The following is an 18,823-nucleotide window of genomic DNA, read 5'->3' as shown; positions in this document are numbered from 1 at the left end:
CAAAGATACACATTTATTCTACAAGGTAAAGAGTCCAAATAATTTATATTTTTAAGATATTTTCTAAAAGAATGGACTCTTAGACAAAATTTATTGTGCTAATCTCATAGATTTGCATTTCGATTACATACTGCATTATTTTGATGGAGTTGCATTTATTAGACAATATACTATAGTAGATACATTTGTATTGTTTGCTACTGTCTCCCTGTAAACATCTGTCCTGCTATCCTTTGTGCAATGTGAAGAACCAAAGAACTGTTCTCTCTCAGAATGTAAGAAAATTAAGCTTTCCTTTTCTGAACAGTGGTAGCTGACATATTTCAGGGAGCCATACTTGCTCATTCAGTACAAACATGTAAGCTGGAGAATGTACAAATAACAGGACTGGCACCTGAGGAAGAAAGCTGTTTACAAAGGATCAAAAAAAACAAGGAAGAAGGAAAATGGAGAAGGAACACAGCACTTTATTTTTTATCCGTTTCAGAAGCTAATTTGATTATTTACACACTACGGACCTTGGCGAGTGGTTTGCTCCCAGAAATCCAAAACATTATGCTCATGAGTTCACATGACATCTCTTACGAACATAAAGCCACCTCGCAGCTACGTACAGCTCGCCACTCAGGCACGTGTCTCTGCAGGTCACTGTAGTTCAACCAAATATCCTGCTCCCTGATTTTCTGTATGCCCCCGATTCCTAATATGTGACCAGTCTCGGTGTTGATCATCTGGTGCTCTCATAATCTTTGTTACATTAGTCATGCAAGCATGGTTTTATAACATTATTAACTTTACAACATATCATGCAAGCATGCTACAAAGCATCTATTTTTAGTAGTGAATCTTTAGGCTTAAAAAATAGGGAAAAAAAGTATTTACTCTGTATGGATGTTTGCAATCATTAGACATAATATGAGTTAGATATTTCTGTGCCTTTGCTTTTAAGAAACACTTGCCCCGCACACTGAATCTGTCGCTGTGCCCCGTCTAATGCAGCCCGAATGACAATTAAACAAACTGTGCATCAAATAAACATACAGAGAACTAGGTCATCATGCTGTCATATATTAGACATCCACAGCCCATCCTCTAATGTCTCTCCTGTGCACTTACCCCTAAATGCACCAAACATTTACATGTAGAAAAGGCCCACTCCACAAAAACAAACAGGTGTAGACACATTCAGTAGAGTGAATGACCACTGTTTCCATGGTGATGGTAGAGATGACTGGATGGCTCACATTTGATGTGAGCAAGTAGTCTAATTTGCAGAGATGGAGTCCTTAAAGCCTCAAGTAACATACTGCAAATACTCACAGCGTCTACATTCTGTTCGTACATTCATTCATCTCTTATTGTCCATCACCACCTGTGGCTTCAGTCTGCTGAAGCCTGAATTATTAAAGAAACCATGTAAACAGAAAACTAGATTTCAGGTCTTTCAGTCATCATTCCTTTATTTCACCCTCTCTTTTTCATAGATACATGCACACATTGCAGCAAATTACAAAAGAACAGAGAAGGGCCCGACCACTGCAGCGTAGAGCTGATACTGAGGTGCTGTCGCTATGATGTGCGTGCTCACTTCAGCTACTAGAGAGTGATTGGGAAATGTGAATGGAATAGGAAGAAGCGGTGTGTGACGGAGAGAGCAGTGCAGCAGAGCTGTCCGCCTGATTACAACTGACATTCCTAATGATGGCTGTAGCACTCTGCTCCCTCGCAAACTTCAGCCCAGTGTCTTTAACACAGACCAGAAACATCGTCTCCTTTGAGAGAGTTAAACATTCCTCGGGCAACATGGCTGCCATGATATTCTGTCAGTGAGAAACTTAAGTTGCCCAGCCAGATTAGGCACACAGCGCTCAGGTGTGTGTTTCCATTTCAAGGAGTGTCCTTGTGCTTGAGTCTTCTGTGCAGAATGACAATGCAAATGTGGCAGTTGGGTCTAGGCATCATTTTGGGGATGTGTTCATTTCTGTGATTCTATAAATATCATCTTGGGCATGCAAAGGGAGGATCCGGGCCCGCCGGAAAGGCTCAGTTACAGCAGTGTCTTCGGTCAGATGGTGTCATAGAGTCCTGAGGAACAAACTTTGTAGGAGAAGAGTCTAGAAATGGGGGGGCTATGGAGGCTTACAGGAAACTACACAAACAATCAGTGGTGTGTGGGATTTTTGTTACAGCCCAGCCCTTAATGTTGCATGGTAATGGGATAAAAACATTTATCTGACAAATGGTCATATGACTTTCACTACTAAAGGCGTTAGAAAAGCAGAAGAAAAAACTAGATAGATTAAAAAAGGGAGTGTGTGTTACACAGTGAAGATTCAGTAATATTCATCACACAACGCTCAGACATGCAGTAAATACTGAGAAATCTTTGGAATTAAGCCTCTCATCATAGTGGACTTACTAAAACAAGCCATAGTCAATTTGGATGAATGTTAACAGTGTCCTTACTGCTTTTTATATCTTTTTTTTTCTTGTCTTCTGAACTGCACTGTATTTATTTTTCAGAATTAAATCCTCTGCTGTCTAACAACCATGCAAATAAAAGTGTCGGCATAGAAAAGTACACATGTTGGTTCAAATACAGTTTCGAAAAGCACAAGCTATAATGTGATTAAGTAAGCTTTTTCTTTAAACACAATAGGCCACACAAGAGGTTTAGGCCAAATTCAGACACAGAATTTAATTTTCAGAATCTTCCCCCTTCTTCAAGGAACAAATCACCTCTGTTCAACTCACAAAGGTCTGTATGCTGCCCTTACTGTGTCTGGGGAAATGTTTCTTTCGTAAAGTTTCATACTTTGTACCAGTTGACTTTGTAGAATATTATCTTTGTGGTTTCCTGTTGTTCAAGGCATGTAGCGCTATTAAAAACTTTGACACACTGAACTTGTAAATATCATCTAAGAAGCTATAGGGAAAAAATGTCTGATCAGCAATTTTGAAGCAAATTTACTGACTGATGCTTAATAAAAGAATTATCCAGCGTTGGTCCTATGAGCTTTACTTTATTGACTGAAATGTGTTTTTGTAAAACCCCTGAGTACATAACAACAGGAATGTAATATATGAGAGCAAGCTGGTGAGATTGCGCAGTTTGTGGATGGAGACTGCAGACCTTAGACAACAGCACCCTCCAGTGTTGTGTTCTGTATCAAAACAAAAAACTATTAGGATAAATACCAAAGATAAGCACTCTCAATGCCATATTCAGTTCACTAAACTTTGACATCATAACAAATTGTACAGTATAAAAGCTGTTCCCATTGTAGGTTTAACCTGTAACCATTGTCTTAGTTTGTTATACTGTCACCTACTATAAACATTTTAAAGATTAAGAAAATGTTATTAGATGGGGGTCAGTTATCTATTTTGGGTCCCTGGTATGAAAAAGGGTTGTAATGATGCAACAATACGATCAATGTAAATCCAGTTCTCCCCCAAAGCACCCAACAGATTCCCATTTGTTATGTTGCGTTACATCACGGCTACATCATGACCACAGTTTTGAAGAGGATTACATCACATGCAGTCAATGCCGGTCACAACTTGAGGCTTTTCCCAAGACACAAACCGTCTTAACTTCCATGAGATGCAATCTCTCTGAAGCAAAAACCTTAACACAACCCATAAAGCCAGGGTCACATGTACAGTAAGATGTTTTAAAACAACAAAATGAGATGTTTGATGTACTAGAAGAAAAAAGAGGCATTATCCAAAAATGTGCGTTTATGAAGAATGCTAAATATTAGGGATTTGTGCACACGTGCAAGGAAGTTTATCACCTTAACATTTCACTCAGAGTTGGATAATCCACATCACATCATGGATCAGGGATAACTTTCTATAACATGAAAGGAATGTCTACGTAATAGGTGATCAGTCATGGATAAAATACCAAAAATATCATACTTGTGTAAAAGCAGTTGACTGTGATCAATTGTGGCAGAGGTAAAGATCTTACAGAAAAAAGTTTGACGAAGTTCAGAGTAAAGATTATGGTTTAATTTTTACATAAGAGAATATTGTTCATTTCAAGGCAACTCTGAGAGAACAAATAGAGTTCCAACATGTTTTTAAGAGGAAAAAACTTACAGAGAACTTAACCCTCTCCTCATCTGACTGACCAAAAGCTGTAAATGTATTATCTAAAACTAAATTTAGTACATTAATACTTATTCAAAAATACTTACAAAACATTTAAGAAAAGAGAACGTAGTTGGTTTACCGCCCAAGTATAAAAGCTTTAAAAAAAAAAAAAGTGTACTGACGAACAAATGTGGTCTTTGGGTCAAATGGTTAAAGCGTGTACAGAAGGAAAGCACAAGTAAAGCATGAAGAAGAGAAGTAAAGAGAAATGATTTGAAAGCCATTATTTCATTTTTATTTTATTTTAGGGTGTAGACAAAAAAAAAAAAAAAAACGCCTCCAACAGTAAAAACTGTAACTATATATTCACTTACATCCACCTTTGATCTTGTGCAGATACCTATTAACCTGAGGCCCCTTTGACCCTTTTGACACGAAACACCACACTGAAGTCTGTGGAAACGAAATAATTCAAGGCTGGTCTCGTCTGAGCGTTTCGGAATATTATGAACTAAGAGGAGTCACTGCAAAAACCCTGCCACACAGAAGATACGAGCTACCGCGCACTTTCGGCTACACCGCTCGAAGCCACGGCTCTCCAACTTTTAAAGGATGGGTTCGCACTTCTGTGATCAGTGGCGGTGAAGGGATCCCTCCTTCCTGAAGCGATTCAGGGGTGAGTGACGGGAAGCTAAATCCGCGGTCTTGCGCTGCGAGAAAAACACAGTCGGAGTTACACAATTCAAGCGTGTGCTTTCAAAGAGCCGCGGCCCTTTCACGTTGGAAACATGTGGCCCCGTCCCTCCGGCAGAGCGCATGCAACTGGAAATTGGTGGTCACGTGGGTCGCGTGCACGGAGCCAGGAGCATCCAAAGCGAGTGGCTGTCCAGAAATAAGTGGAGGGGTCCTCCGGGAGGAAGGCAGCTGCAGAAGGTTGGCGTCGTTTGTGGCGAGCGTGCGTGCGGGCTGGCGAAACCAATGACAGGCCATTGGCCCAATGAAATGTGCAAAGTTTCAATGTGGGGCTGCTCAGGGAATCACACGGGATTCAAGTGCTTAAAAATAACATCTTAACATCTATACATTATGCGATCGATGCTGGCATATGTGTGTGCATGTCTCTCTCAGCTCGATACAGAATATAGTGATATGTGCTGACTTTGGCTCCGGACCCCAGGTTTATCTTAATCCCTGCCCCCAGTTTTACACGGCCACTGTACATGAACGAGTTATGAATGTGCACGGGTTATTTAGTCAGCTCCTTGGTCATCAGACAAAAAGCCCTTCTACTGTTGGCCACCTAATCCGGCGCACACACAAGTTATATAAAATGGCCATCCAATCCCACGTCACACACAAACAACTACTACTCCAAAGCTTGGCGGTCTGCTTGTGTGGCTCTGCAACTTCTCCCGGGCGCAGAAGGGACCGGACTGGACTGGAGCATCATGATCGTTATAGTGGACCTGCTGCTGATGCTCATAGACCTAACCTACTCCATCCTGACTGCGGTTATCCAGACTTTCCTCCGACCGAGGCTCAAGTGCGTCGATGGGGAGCTCTGTCTGATAACGGGAGCCGGGGGCGCGCTCGGTCGGCTGTTCGCGCTGGAGTTCGCCAAAGAGGGAGCGCACCTGGTGCTGTGGGACTGCAACACGGCGGCCAACGAGGAGACCGCCAGGCTGGCGCGCGAGCTGGGAGTTCAGGTGCACACGTACACGGTGGACCTGTCCGAGCGTCGCAGCATCTACGAGACGGCGGACAGAGTGAGAGCGGAGGTCGGGGATGTCTCCATACTGGTCAACAACGCAGGCGTGGTGGCCGGGCGGAGGCTGCTGGACTGTCCTGACGAGCTTTTGGAGAGGACTCTGCTGGTGAACTGCCACGCGCTCTTTTGGGTGAGACTTGACGCACAGACCTTTTACGCACAAAAACACCCGTGCAAACCGCGAAAGTCCACCTTACAGCCACAGAGCTAGCGTGATCTGCCAGTCTGGCGTGAATTACATAACATCCATTCACTTGGGTCCTCCCCGCTGGCTCGGGCCAGTGTTTGCGCACTGATGTGTGAAGGGATCAGAGCGGCCTGTGCCACAGCAGAGCTGGTGCATCACATCAGGGCAGGGATGCCCTTGCAAGTGTGCAAGTGAAGGGTGGGCAGCGGGGTAAACCTTGTATCCACTCATCCACAGAAAAATAGGAGCCCACCAGTAAAGGGCACGTGATTCTGCACATGATCCTCTTAAAGCCCGAGTCTCATGCTCATATAATAAAATGGTAAGCTCATTAGCAACAAATATAAAGGATATCAGGAGCCGACATACAGTGGGCGCCTGGTTTCTTCATTTTTGTGAATGCGCCTCTCACACCCTAATGCACCAGAACCTGTGATGTTGTGGGCAAAAATGAGCAGCTAATGCCCTTTTAAATCCTAACAGCCCCTGCTGTGCATTTTCTACAGTATTTCGATGCTACATGACCACAGCTTTTAACTTTAGAAATATGCATCACATAAGCAGAGTATGAGCTCAAAGGTCTTAAAACTAAATTTTGATACTTCAACACCAAGCATAAAGGGCCCAACATACAGTAAGGAGTGTGCCTGAGTGCACATACTGTATATCCATATTCTAAAAGAAAGTTACAATTACAACAAAACCAATTGCCAAACTGTAAAGCTGCGGCTTTTGGGGGCCCATGGGAATCTGGGGCCTTGCCTAAGAGGCCACAGGTTCATGCTGTTGTGAAGTTCTGATGTGTAGAAAGCCCACCTGACAAAATCTACAGTAAACACAACAGGCCACTGTCACCTCAGTTTCTACTGTGCTTATATGCTGCATATTTCTTAACAAATGTCTGTTTAAGAACATTAAAGCAAATGGACACTAAAGTGAACCTGTGGCCAAATATACTATTTATGAAGTAGCCAGTAGACAGAATAAAGTTTTTCAACATATCTGGCTTCTACAGCACTTAACGTTTTGGTATGACCTCACCTGACTCTTGGCCTATAAAATGTTCCAGATACCATACAGTTTCAGTAAGTTACATGAACTTTGAAGGAGGGCACAATGTAGCCCTGTAAAACAAGGCTGGTGGCCATGGCCCTGGTCACCATTTATGGGTAAATCAGGCCATCATCTCCATTTCTATTAAATATACCAATATCATCTTTCCCAACAGATGACAAAGGCCTTCCTCCCTCAGATGAAAGCAAAGAACCATGGTCACATTGTAACCATTGCCAGCGCTCTCGGACTATTCAGCACTGCATGTGTAGAGGTAAAATGCATGATGATTAATGATTTCCTCATCCTGAATCTGAACAGACACACCATAGAACAATCCGTTTAAAAAAACATAATGGTAACTGACTGACCAACTCAATTAAATGCTGGCCACTCTGCTGCTATCTACTTTCATTTCCAGGATTACTGTGCCAGTAAATTTGGAGCTGTTGGTTTCCACGAGTCACTGACACACGAGTTGCTTGCAGAAGACCTGGATGGCATCAAAACTACTTTAGTTTGCCCTTATATTGTAGACACAGGGATGTTTGCAGGCTGTGAGATCAGGTGAGACACCATCATTCATCATTTCAACTTTTCTGGTTGGGACCATCAGAAAATATGGATTCTGTATTTTCACCTTCTTGTCTGGTATCTTCCAGGAAGGAACTCAGGAGTCTAATTCCACCTCTGCAGCCCCTCTACACTGTGCAGCAGTCCATGAAAGCCATTTTAGCTGAACAGCAAATGATCTGCATTCCTCGCCTAATGTACATCCCCTTCGTTGCACGAGCGTAAGTATTGATCGGGCTGTTTATGAAACACGTGCATGTGTATAAACTGTTAGACGCAAGGTGAAAATTAATGTGGGACTTTTGCTTTCCATTTGTAGATTGCTACCCTGGGAGGCAAACGTGGCAACGTATCGCTTCATGGGAGGTGACAAATGCATGCTACCCTTCATCAAGAATGTTGAAATGAAGACCTTCAACGGCCATATCAAATCCTCGTAACACTTTTCTCACTGTCTCATAACCTTGTTAAATAATGGACCACTGCAGACACCAAAGGCTCACACTGTATATTCTTAATACACAAATTTGTTAATTGAAGGGAGACCAATATCTACACTTGTCTGTATTCACACCAGGCTGCATGGTAACTTTATTCATAGCAATATGATAAAGAGTGATTCTACATTAATGATGGGTTATTATCCAATTATAAATAACCAGAACTGGGCATGAAGGAAGGAAGTTCCTTTAAAGTACGAATAAAGTTATTACCCTCTACACTGGAGGCCAGTAGGGTTCGCAAACCAAGATAAATTCAAAATACTACAGAAGTACTGAAGAGACTACATTGGTAGCAGATCTATACAAGTGCTTCTTTTTATTCATATTAACAAACAGTGCAGAAACAAAACTAGACAAACAAATCTACAGGAGACATGCAACAGAAAATATTAAGCAGTATGTTTGAGCCACTGACTACAGTCTCCATAACCGTAAAAAGGAATTCAAACATACAAAAGAAAAAAAGGAAAAGAAAAAAAAAAAAAAGCACTAAAGAAATCTCCCATATGATTCAGATGTTCATGGTTTCACAATACTGTTGAAATTTACCTCCGCTGATGCTGTTGTTGTTGTTGTTGAAATAAACTGACAATTATATCAGAACTTGATATTCAAATCCTTGTTAGCCTTTGCTACACAGCAAACAAAAGGCCCACTTTTGGTCATGTCTTTAAAAACCCTTAAAAAACTTCCATCAGAGAACACACCCTAAATTCAGACCAAATTACTATTTCTCTGGCAAATCCATCGTCTAAGTGTCAAGTCAAACCAAATCTGCAAAGACTCAAGTTCAGCTGAAGCAGGTCTGTCGTGTGACCCGGGGCCACTTTGGCTACTCCTGCAGTGTATTGTGTTCTCCTTATTACGTGAACACCATCACATCAGTTTCAAACCAACTGCACAGTGGCTGCCTGTAAATACCCCTGCAGGAACTGTAGGGCCTCTGCATTCAGGCTGGTGCTCAGCATTGAAGGAACCTGCACCAAAATAAACAAAGACAAGGAGAAACAATCACTGATTTGATTTCTGCAACACCCGATCATCTGTAGAGCAGCATAGTAACATTCAAAAGGGAAATAATCTAAACCAAGTCATTATGACTTATGTTAAAATCACATCACTACAGAATATTAGTTCTGAGGCACATTTCCTGGATGTCTATACATACCCTTCCTGGACAGGCAGTAGAAAGCTTGTGGAGCGACTGTGCCAGCAGGATCTTTGGATTTCCAACAGCGTCTCCGATCGGGTCGTGCTCCTTCTTCCCAGCAAAGGCCAGCTGTGAGAATGCTGTCTGGTAGCCCGGTGTGTCTTCGATGTCGATGAAGTGCTCATCATCTGGAATACTGTCATCTTCTGGTAACTCAAACAGACCAATGAGGGCCTGGAGCAGTGGGGTCCTGAACAGACATATGAAAATCCAGATGACTGATATTTGTTTTACTCAGGACAACAAATTAGCCACCAAGCTTGCAACTTCATATGTATCACAAGAGTATTTCTAATTTATACTTGTATATGTTACAATTAGTGAACTTTTACAATCAGTGAACTGCTACCACATTAGGCCTGTTAAAACTCAGACGAAACTCTGCAACACACAATATTTTTAACAGGTTATGTTTACAGCCTGTTTACACCTTCACATACAATAATGTAAAAGCTGGGTTAGATGGGACTTGGATGAAAGGTTTAAATTTCTATGGTTAGTTAAGTTTAGGTAGTTTCAGTGCTATCATCAAAACATTAAAATCAAGCAAAATATGTCATTTTTAAACTTTGTACAATGAGGCTATCTGGTTATAAAGTCCTTTTAAAATCAGGCGTACCCTAACTTTAACACTGGTCATGTATTAACTAAGCTTCCCTGCCCTAGCATTCATAAATCCAACCTTAAACAACAGATTTCTAATAAAATTTAAAATCCATCAATCTGAAAACAGTGCTGTCTGAGATAAGATGTGACTGATCTGATATTAAAGGTCCTGCACCATGCACAGGCACTGTGGGTGTATAGTGGCTTTACCGAGTAACTGCATGACGGATAGAAAGACAGTGGTGTCATGAAGACACTTCCTTACCAGATTTTAGTGTACTCCGTGTCCATCATTGCAGGACACTCAGTAAGGATTTTTGTAATGCCAACAGCACAGATCTTCTTCTCAACTGCTCCAGACACCTTCTGAACCTCTGGAATAACTATTTTCTCCAACACCATACCAAACATTCTGCAATACAAAAAGCAAAAAGGGTTACTATACTCTGCCACTGGTCCTCTGCACGTACAGTAAACATAAAAACACACTGGAGACTTTCAAAGGCACTGGGATCAAGACCTATTGTCGGGCATATTTACTATAATGCACAGGATCAAGGGATCAGTATAATTATCACACGATGAAATTTCATAGGAACATGAGAGGCTGCATTGATCACTATATTATGCATATAAATGGGTGTAAAGTATGGTTGCAGGTGGTAATCAGGATGAAAGTATGCAGGTTGGAGACACCTTTTTCACCAATAAACTGTCACCTGTGAATCCAAGCTGACTACAGATTCCATCCTTTACAAGGAGCCACCTTTCAAGTTTAAACGGAACGAGTGTTTGATAATCAAAGTTTTGGCTGGACCATTCCTTTAAAATATGTCCTGTTCCAAAAAAAAAGGGGGGGGCTTCTTCACAGTGAGCAAGGCAGGTTTAGATAGCTCGAGCGGGCCATCAAATTCAAAAGGGACAGCCACGTTATGAATCTTTTGAACACTGAGGTCAATATAACTTGTCATATTCCCACTGCCTAAACGCTGCACTGATGGCTGAACCCACTAAATAACTGCAGTCAGACATCAGTGTGTTTTCTGTCAACTTCTTGTGGTTTATATTGAAAATACGCTTACTTTGGCTGGATGCTGTCAAAAATCTCCTGAAGTGCAATAGCTCCGTATTTGACACAATACAAGTTGACAAACACCAAGAAACCTGTGGGAAAGAGGAAAACCAGTAAAAACTTTTATACTTTAAACTCATTATCATAAGACTATACCTAATAATAGGACTGGTGATAACTGACACTCTACTGGCTGACACTTGCTGTCAGTGCTTACTACTTAAAAACCATGTAGTTTGTCACTGACAATATTCAACAGATTAATAAGTCTAAGCAGAACAGGGAAATGATGGTACTAACTCTTGATGAACTTGGTGGTTTTAGAGCTTTGTAGCCTCTGGAAGAGCAAAATGAAGATCTGTTTCCTGTACTGAGTGATTGATTCTCTGGCAAAAGAAAAAGTAAAACAAGTCAACAAAACATCATGACATAACCTAATCACAACCAAAATCAATCAATTACTGATCAAACGACTATAATCAACTTACGGGGGCATGTGCTCTATGATGCTGTTGAGAAGGTAAAAACCTTGGTGATCATTGGCCTTAGAGGCAATAAGCTTTTGAAAGACTCCAAGCAAGCCAGGCTGAGGAGGAAAGATGACATCGCAGTTTGAATAGGCTTACTACAGTGAAGAAAATGGATCGTCCATTTATGCTAAGAATGAAAGGAGCAAAGCTACAATCATTGTCATCAACTGCGGACAAGTAAAACATTGCAATATTCTCTGCTTTACACAACAGTGCTATCACTTACTATTTTATCTGCAGCAGAGCTGGCAATAGTGGCACCTCCCTTCTCCAGGTAAGCCTGAAGCAGGCGCACCAGAGGGGGGATGTTTCCTGTGCGTTCCCAAAGCACAGGCTGCAGCAGGTGAGGGAATAAAGCCATGTAGGAAGAGGGAATAGAGTTGGAGTGGATCTCTAAGAGTAGAGACATCACCTGGAACACGTATGGAAGAAACTCTGTAAGAGAGGACACAGGGAGGATGAGTTGAGTTGCCTCGGATTAGCCACACGCTGCATTTATCGAAACACCATCTACACAAAGATAAATAAATTTCATAGGTAAATGTCACACCCTGGACATCATTCTGAAGGATCTCAGTGAAGACTGGGAAGAGAGCCTCCTCAAAGCTGCTGACAGTAGTGGGGTTGGCCTTGCAGGTGATGCGAACAGACAGGCACAGGGACTCAAACAGGTAGTGGTTAAAGTGAGGTTTGCTGGGATTCTGAAAATAGGTGACAGATTTTGGATTAGTTGACACATGTATCCCCTAAACAAGCATCTTGGTAAAATCTACCTATATCCATAAATAATAACAAAGTGTGGATTACCTTGCTGACTAATAGGAGCTTATGAGTAAGCTGACCGATCAGAGTGGGAATGTAGGGGACAATGGCCTCCTGCAGCAGGGAGAAGCTGCGCATGATGGCTTTAAAAATGAAAAAGAAAAAAAAAAAAAAAAAAAAAAGACATGATGAGACTACTTAAAATAACTTTGGAGTTGGTCTGACACTGACTGAGGACCATTCAAGGGGAGCATTTAGATGACAGAGGAAAGTAAAGTTTACCTTTCATGATGTACTCATTTTCTGCAGAACCAGGGAGAGCCAGTGCCTTGAACAAGTTGTTGAGCAACTGTTCAGTAAAAGGTGCCATCTCTGCAGAAGTGATACTGAAGAACATACAGAGAGGATGACTTTCTAAAAGATCGATACAAAAGTCTGAGCTGACTTTCCACACTGCCATGTTGTTTCATCTCAGTTGTCTATAAAAATCTTTATGAAAAAAAAATGACTTTTGTTGCAATGCTGTCGGACGGGGAAAAGTAAATACATTGGCAATATTCCCAATATTAGGTATGAGTAATTACTTCATACATACTAGAAAATTTTACATATTTAGTAGAGAGCTTTCATACAATGTGATCTATATGTACAGTGTGGCAAGCTTTACCACTAAAACTTTTTTTCCGTCTTAAAAAGTGCATACTGTTTAATCTACAGTCATTCCCGATCTATCATCACTAATGTGAATTAAGGACCCAGTTACAATTGTCTTCAAATATGGACAAACTCGCCTCATTTTAAACTGGACTGGGGGACCAGAAGAGAATAATTTTCCAACTTATTTGAATATTCCAATAATGCACTGTAATTAGTGCTCACTCTTTATGTTTTGGAAAGAAGTGAGTGAACAACACTTGAGCTCAGCAATCATTTTGGTTAAATTAAAAGATATACGATATAAACATTTGTCACTATATTGCCAAATACTCACAGTGTGGTGTTGTTGGGGCCTCTCATAGTGAACAGCCTCTCCAAAGCATGGGCAGCGTAAGTGTGCTCCACTGTGCTCTCTGCCTGCAGGTGAGTTATCAGTAGAGGAACTGCCTGCAGCAGCTGCTCCTTAGGAAGCTGAAGGACAGAAGAACCCTCAGTAAAGCTTTCATTTGGCCTTTATTTTATTTTGTTTTTTTTTTCTTTTTAATTTAATAAGTTGTGGAGAAGTAAGAGTTTGTACCTGGCTTCTGAAGATCATGACATACTTGATGGCATCTGCCTTCAGCACTGGGAACTCATTAACTGCAGTGACAATATAAGTGCTTGATGTTAATTTATGTGTATTCAAAATTAAGTGTTGACTTTAGAATTCACCACAGTTGCAAAATGATTGCACAACTACAAAAACACATAAAAGCCATGTCAGCTACCTTAAATTGCCAGTTTCTGTATCAAGTGCTCAGCTACTTACCAAAAAACACACAGTCAAAGCCAACAGTTAGTCGGCTGTTTTAACACAGGAGACATTTAGCAACTGTACAGCTTATTTAGGCCTTAAAGAGTATTCTTACCATTGGGGGATTTTAAGTCTGGGAGAATGTGATTCACAAAGAATTCAGTCAAATTCACCAACTCATTGGCTTGTGTTATTCCATGCTAAAGGGGATAAAAAGACAAAACTTGAAGCACGGAGCAATAATACCAATCATAGACAAAACACAGTTCATTAATATACACTGTATTACCAGTTACAATAGCCCTTTAAATATTTATCTTGACCATACCTTCTGTGTCTGGGCTTTAGACGCAAGTGATGTGACCAAATAGATGGCAGCATCTTTGTGTTTCCAGTTCTTCCCGGGGTTCTTTGCGTACTCTGCCAGCATCGAGTTCACATAGCCAGAGAAGATTGCTGTGACCGGGCCCTCGAAAAACTTACGAAGGCCTCTCACCAAGTCACATGCTGCCCTACGACGAGTGTCGATGTCTGATGAAGGATGAGATAAAGGGTATCGTTGGTATGGTTTTGTTAACTGTGCATTATTTGCCAAGCTGTATGCAGAAACCTTCTATTGAAATTTTGGATGCCAACATTTTAACTAACCAACCGACTTATTAACTATGCACATGTACTAGCATATGGACGACACCTTTCTGGTATTCCAAACAACAGTCAAACACACGATCTGAGGAGGAATTACATTGGTCATGTGTTCATAATAGTCTTTCATGTTATCGTAAGAATAATTTGCATTAAAAGGGTGATGATCAATAATATAAATCTTTACCAGATCCTTCAAGGTCCCTCCGGATGTATTCCTCAGAGTTATCTTCAAAGGCCTCCTCATCTGCACCTGATCAGGCATTACAGGCAATCTGGTCAGTATCACACAGTACATAAGTACATGTTTGTGTCCAAGCAAGCAGAGCCCTGATTAACATTTCCAGGTGCAATCTGATGACTTAGAGAGCAAAGCATTTACTTACTTCTGAACTCCATGTTGGGCACAATGACCTTCTCACAAATGCTAGTGAGCGTATTCTGATCTTCAAATAGATGTTTGTAGTGTGGCCTTTCACAGACCGAAGCCAAGAACTGGATAGCATTGCTTACAAGCTGAAACAAAAACGAGGTGTATTGTTAGTATGGGAAAAGCGAACTTCAAAACAGAACGCAGAAAAACAGTAAAGATCAGTGCTCTCACCAGGTCATATTTGACTTCCTGGCCAGTAGAAACTAAAAGGTTCCAGATAGCAGTGACAAACCGGGGAAGGTACGGCTGGAATTCTTCATCATACTTCTGAGCGTAAAGAGCAGCATTGTCACAGATCTGAGACTTCAGCAGCTCCAGGAGACCTGCTTCCTCCTCATCCTGTATAGTTGTTGCAAGAGAGAGATAAAAACATGTTAAAAATCCCTTTAAAAAGTTTAGCAGATTTAAAAATGTACTGCATGAGTAGAAAAGAAATACGACTCACATCTGTTTGTAGAAGTTTATTATCCAAAGTCAGTAGGCCATGGAAATTGGTCATCCAGGTTTCCATGTTGTCTTCAAAAAATTCTGGAAGGTCCTGTGTAATAATGCAGCGTGCAGGCATAGGTAAATATTTCACATCCATGAATAAATTGTACATGAATTAAAATGAATTACTATAGAAACAGAAGCTGGCTTATCCTCTACATGGAACAAATTCAACATGACACTTTTCTGAAAATGCTATTGCATAATTGCCTTACAATAGTTACAATTTATCAATAATTACTATGTGACTATTAATTTTACAATTCTAAATAATAAATCAGAGCACCCCCCCCCTTTGGATAATTTGTCGGTGCTGATTTTCACTGATTTAAGGCCAAGAAACATTGTCTGACTCTTAAGGGCTTCAATTAGTCTTGTGGAAATTAAATAAATAAATCCAATGTTGAAACATTAACTGTAAAGTATTTTTGTTTCATTGCATGTGCCAGATTGCAATTGGTGATGTTGACTTTTACAGCACAGGAGAGGCTAAGAGACTCGTAACTTCTGGTGTTTAGCTAGAAATGCACACAAGAGGTCTAGACTAGGTTTTCATATTCGCTGGAAAAAAGGATTAATCCAATATATATGAAAGAGACAAACTGTACAAAACAGCAAATTCACCAAGTACAAACCAAAATGAACTGACCTGGAAGTTAAGACTGTAGAAAAGCTTGGAGATGAGCGTGAGGGAGGAGAAGAGGACCTTCAAGGCATTGACGTCTGTAGCATGAGTCTGACACAACTCAATAGTGGCCTATAGAAAAGAGTAGAGAAAATGAACTATACATACTTCGTAATATTAGAATGAAATTACTATATAACACATTTCAATATTTGTTAAATCAAACAAAGAGAATACTATAACAACTGGTTTACTTGTAAGTGTTGTGATAACTGCATTGAATGTAATTACAAACCTTGAACAGCTCTGTCAGAGGCAGGGCAAATGTGTCCAGGACTAGTTTTATCTCTGACCAAAGCTCATTTGATTTGAACTCATGGCGGTACCTTAAAAAGCAAAAAAAGGGTAGAAAAGATTTGAACATTTCTGTACAAAGTTAATTTAAAAACATTTTTAAACCCTTAAGTAGTGAACTCTACCTCTTGAAGAGGGAATGTGCAGTACGAAGCACTCCATTGATGATGTGGAAGTCTCCACTTCTGAAGCGGGTCACCATCTCAGTTAGCAGGTCAGGCCATTTTTGAGGAAAATCTTCCCTTCCTATGATACTGATGGCATCACTTAACTGTGGAGATTAATCGCATAAACGAGGGCTTGGTTAAGTAACTTTCTTCACACATTCAAACCAGACTCTTTAAGGTACTGTAACATATGTGGATGTACCTGTTTTTGAATCTGTTCGGGGCTGCTTAGCATCAAATTTACGATGTTTGCCTTGATCGCTGTTCGGTCTAGATCAGATATTTTGTTTGGTTCATCTTCAACCTTTGGGAAAACAAATTACAAACGTAGGATAATCAACTCAGAGCATAGGACAACAAGGCTAGTACAGCAATAGTTCTGTTTACACTTAGTATGAAATGTTACTTTATCTGTAGAGTGATCCATACAGTGGGTGGGACAGGCAGTACACCTTACTGTATGATGCAATCCAATGCATCAACACAAACAACAGTCTTAAAAAATACCACTGCAATGAAATGAAACCTGTGACACAAACTGAACACAATCTGCTTGAAACTGGGCTTAAACTGCATCAGATTGTACAGATGTTTACAATATTGTGTGTGTTGTGGAAATGTGAATGCAAGTGCAACCCTAACCACACTGAGGACCAGCTGATGGAATTTACATTTGATGTGCCTATGCAAAACAACTGATCCACTTAAGGCTACCACTGTAGTATGTAATATGCCATGCAGATAAACCTTAGTTCGTATTTTCTGTTCACAGATTCTCATAACGTGGCAAATAAAGACAATGTGAAATCTGATGTAATATGTGAAGACGGCTATGCACTGTGCTTAACTTCAGCTAGACCTGGACACAATCTGGACACACTAATCTATTTACAAACAAGATACTAGGTATGAGCATAGTAAATAACATGTAAATGTCTTGTTCTTTAGTGAGACTCACGATGCGCCAGTTCCTTTTGATGTAGTTCTTGAATGTAACAGCAGCACAGACGCGGATCACGTTGTCTTGGGACTTTTCCAGCAAAGTGAGAAGTAATAAGGGGTAGTTCTGGTTTCCCTCCACAGATTCAAGAAACTTTTCAGCTAAGACAGAAAGATAAATAGAAAAAAGGTGTTGCAGAGCCGATATTACAAAATCTAGTGAATGCTTAGCTTAAGTAGGTCAATGAGAACAGCATTCCTGATAAAGTGCATTAAGATATGCAAGTTAATGCCATGTCTTTAAGCTGTATTACCTGGACGTCTGACTGTTGGGTCTGGGTCCAGTGTTTTCCTGAGGAACTCGGTGAGGGTTTGTAGGTTGGCATCATTCAGTTCCATGCTTGTAACTGAAGGCGAGAAAATCAGAGTGTCTGGCTGCAATGTGCTCAAGAGACTGACCGTCTCTCTATATATGGTAGGACTTTATCTAAATGCTGAGTAATCATGTACACAAATATTAGCAATGCGTTGTTAAAACGTGTGTATTGGTTCCTGCAAGACCTAACTGCTTAAAAGTTCCCTCTGTGCTAAGTTTAATTATTGAAACATTCCGTGTTGTGATTAAAATGTGTTACAGTTTCACTGCTCTATTAAATAACTCAAAGTAATACTTGATACTAAGTTCACATCTCCTCTGCTAGTTTCAGTCATCCATACATTGAGACCGCCGTTTACGTTAGCTTACTAGCAGCTAACCTAGCCAGGCTACAATCTGGCATTAGCTCCGTTGGCCCCGCTGACTCCAGATCGGTTTATGCAGTCTAATGTCTAAGCTAGCAGGCTAAAGGTTGTCTATTCCTTTGCAAGTAATATAAGCACATGGTGGTTGGGATATCGTATGAACTAGTTCGTATGTAAAGTTAAATTCATATTTAACGGAATTTATCTATTACTCCTTTGTCCCGAATTAACAAAACAACGTACAATACTATCTAAACCGCCATGGAAAGCAATAACCCAGTTCCAGTGAATAGTCTGATCCAGCAGCCGGTCTCCTCCAGGTCAGCCTGCTAATGTTAGCTTTAGCTTGCTAATGTGTTCTGCGCTAACCATAAAGTTAGCTCCCGGACACTGTGTTTACTCGCAAGATACTGGACTATGATCAAATATACAAGTTAGAGTTGCGCATTACTGGATTTGGTGACCGTTAAAGTAATGGGACGTCTTACCGTTCCAGTGAGTTTCAGTCGGGGTGGGATGGGAAGGCACTGCAGACCAAACAGACGTGCTCGCCCTGCCAGCTTTCAAACGTCTGGAGCAAACGGAACTGCGCGGTCAGTATACTGCGCAAGC

The 18,823-nt window shown here is 40.8% G+C and overlaps 2 protein-coding genes across 2 annotated transcripts; one reads left to right on the top strand and one right to left on the bottom strand.

Moving 5' to 3' along the window:
• Nucleotides 1-5,552: 5,552 nt before the first annotated feature.
• On the top strand, nucleotides 5,553-8,125 carry LOC120783103 (retinol dehydrogenase 10-B-like). Its single transcript, XM_040115833.1, has 5 exons — nucleotides 5,553-6,002; nucleotides 7,288-7,386; nucleotides 7,534-7,679; nucleotides 7,775-7,906; nucleotides 8,005-8,125. Exons 1-5 carry the CDS (start codon nucleotides 5,553-5,555, stop codon nucleotides 8,123-8,125), a joined length of 948 nt encoding a protein of 315 aa, XP_039971767.1.
• Nucleotides 8,126-8,487: 362 nt separating this feature from the next.
• On the bottom strand, nucleotides 8,488-18,818 carry cse1l (CSE1 chromosome segregation 1-like (yeast)). Its single transcript, XM_040116400.1, has 25 exons — nucleotides 18,700-18,818; nucleotides 17,785-17,877; nucleotides 17,490-17,632; nucleotides 16,734-16,835; nucleotides 16,490-16,635; nucleotides 16,306-16,396; nucleotides 16,035-16,142; nucleotides 15,342-15,434; nucleotides 15,068-15,235; nucleotides 14,850-14,979; nucleotides 14,651-14,716; nucleotides 14,147-14,349; nucleotides 13,934-14,018; nucleotides 13,603-13,664; nucleotides 13,360-13,496; nucleotides 12,651-12,754; nucleotides 12,414-12,511; nucleotides 12,157-12,307; nucleotides 11,833-12,041; nucleotides 11,565-11,662; nucleotides 11,377-11,462; nucleotides 11,087-11,168; nucleotides 10,270-10,416; nucleotides 9,357-9,588; nucleotides 8,488-9,165 (listed from the first exon to the last, which is right to left on the bottom strand). The coding sequence occupies exons 2-25, from the start codon at nucleotides 17,867-17,869 to the stop codon at nucleotides 9,076-9,078; spliced, it is 2,916 nt and encodes a 971-aa protein (XP_039972334.1). The 5' UTR covers nucleotides 17,870-17,877; nucleotides 18,700-18,818; the 3' UTR covers nucleotides 8,488-9,075.
• Between the last annotated feature and the right edge of the window lie 5 nt (nucleotides 18,819-18,823).

This window comes from Xiphias gladius, chromosome 21 (assembly GCF_016859285.1).
Source record: "Xiphias gladius isolate SHS-SW01 ecotype Sanya breed wild chromosome 21, ASM1685928v1, whole genome shotgun sequence".
NCBI lineage: Eukaryota > Metazoa > Chordata > Actinopteri > Istiophoriformes > Xiphiidae > Xiphias > Xiphias gladius.
The sequence above is the reverse complement of the archived record's forward strand: the minus strand, read 5'-3'. Positions and strand labels throughout refer to the sequence as shown.

What these genes read in the sequence shown, in the direction of transcription:
- LOC120783103 (XM_040115833.1), top strand. Translation starts at nt 5,553, where the DNA reads ATGATCGTTATAGTGGACCTGCTGCTGATGCTCATAGACCTAACCTAC. An exon ending in ACTGCCACGCGCTCTTTTGG is followed by an intron (nt 6,003 to 7,287) that starts GTGAGACTTGAC and finishes CTTTCCCAACAG; the next exon opens with ATGACAAAGGCCTTCCTCCC. An exon ending in TTTGCAGGCTGTGAGATCAG is followed by an intron (nt 7,680 to 7,774) that starts GTGAGACACCAT and finishes GGTATCTTCCAG; the next exon opens with GAAGGAACTCAGGAGTCTAA.
- cse1l (XM_040116400.1), bottom strand. Translation starts at nt 17,869, where the DNA reads ATGGAACTGAATGATGCCAACCTACAAACCCTCACCGAGTTCCTCAGG. An exon ending in CCCAACAGTCAGACGTCCAG is followed by an intron (nt 17,633 to 17,784) that starts GTAATACAGCTT and finishes TTTCTGTCTTAG; the next exon opens with CTGAAAAGTTTCTTGAATCT. An exon ending in GGCCCCAACAACACCACACT is followed by an intron (nt 12,755 to 13,359) that starts GTGAGTATTTGG and finishes TATGTTCTTCAG; the next exon opens with TATCACTTCTGCAGAGATGG.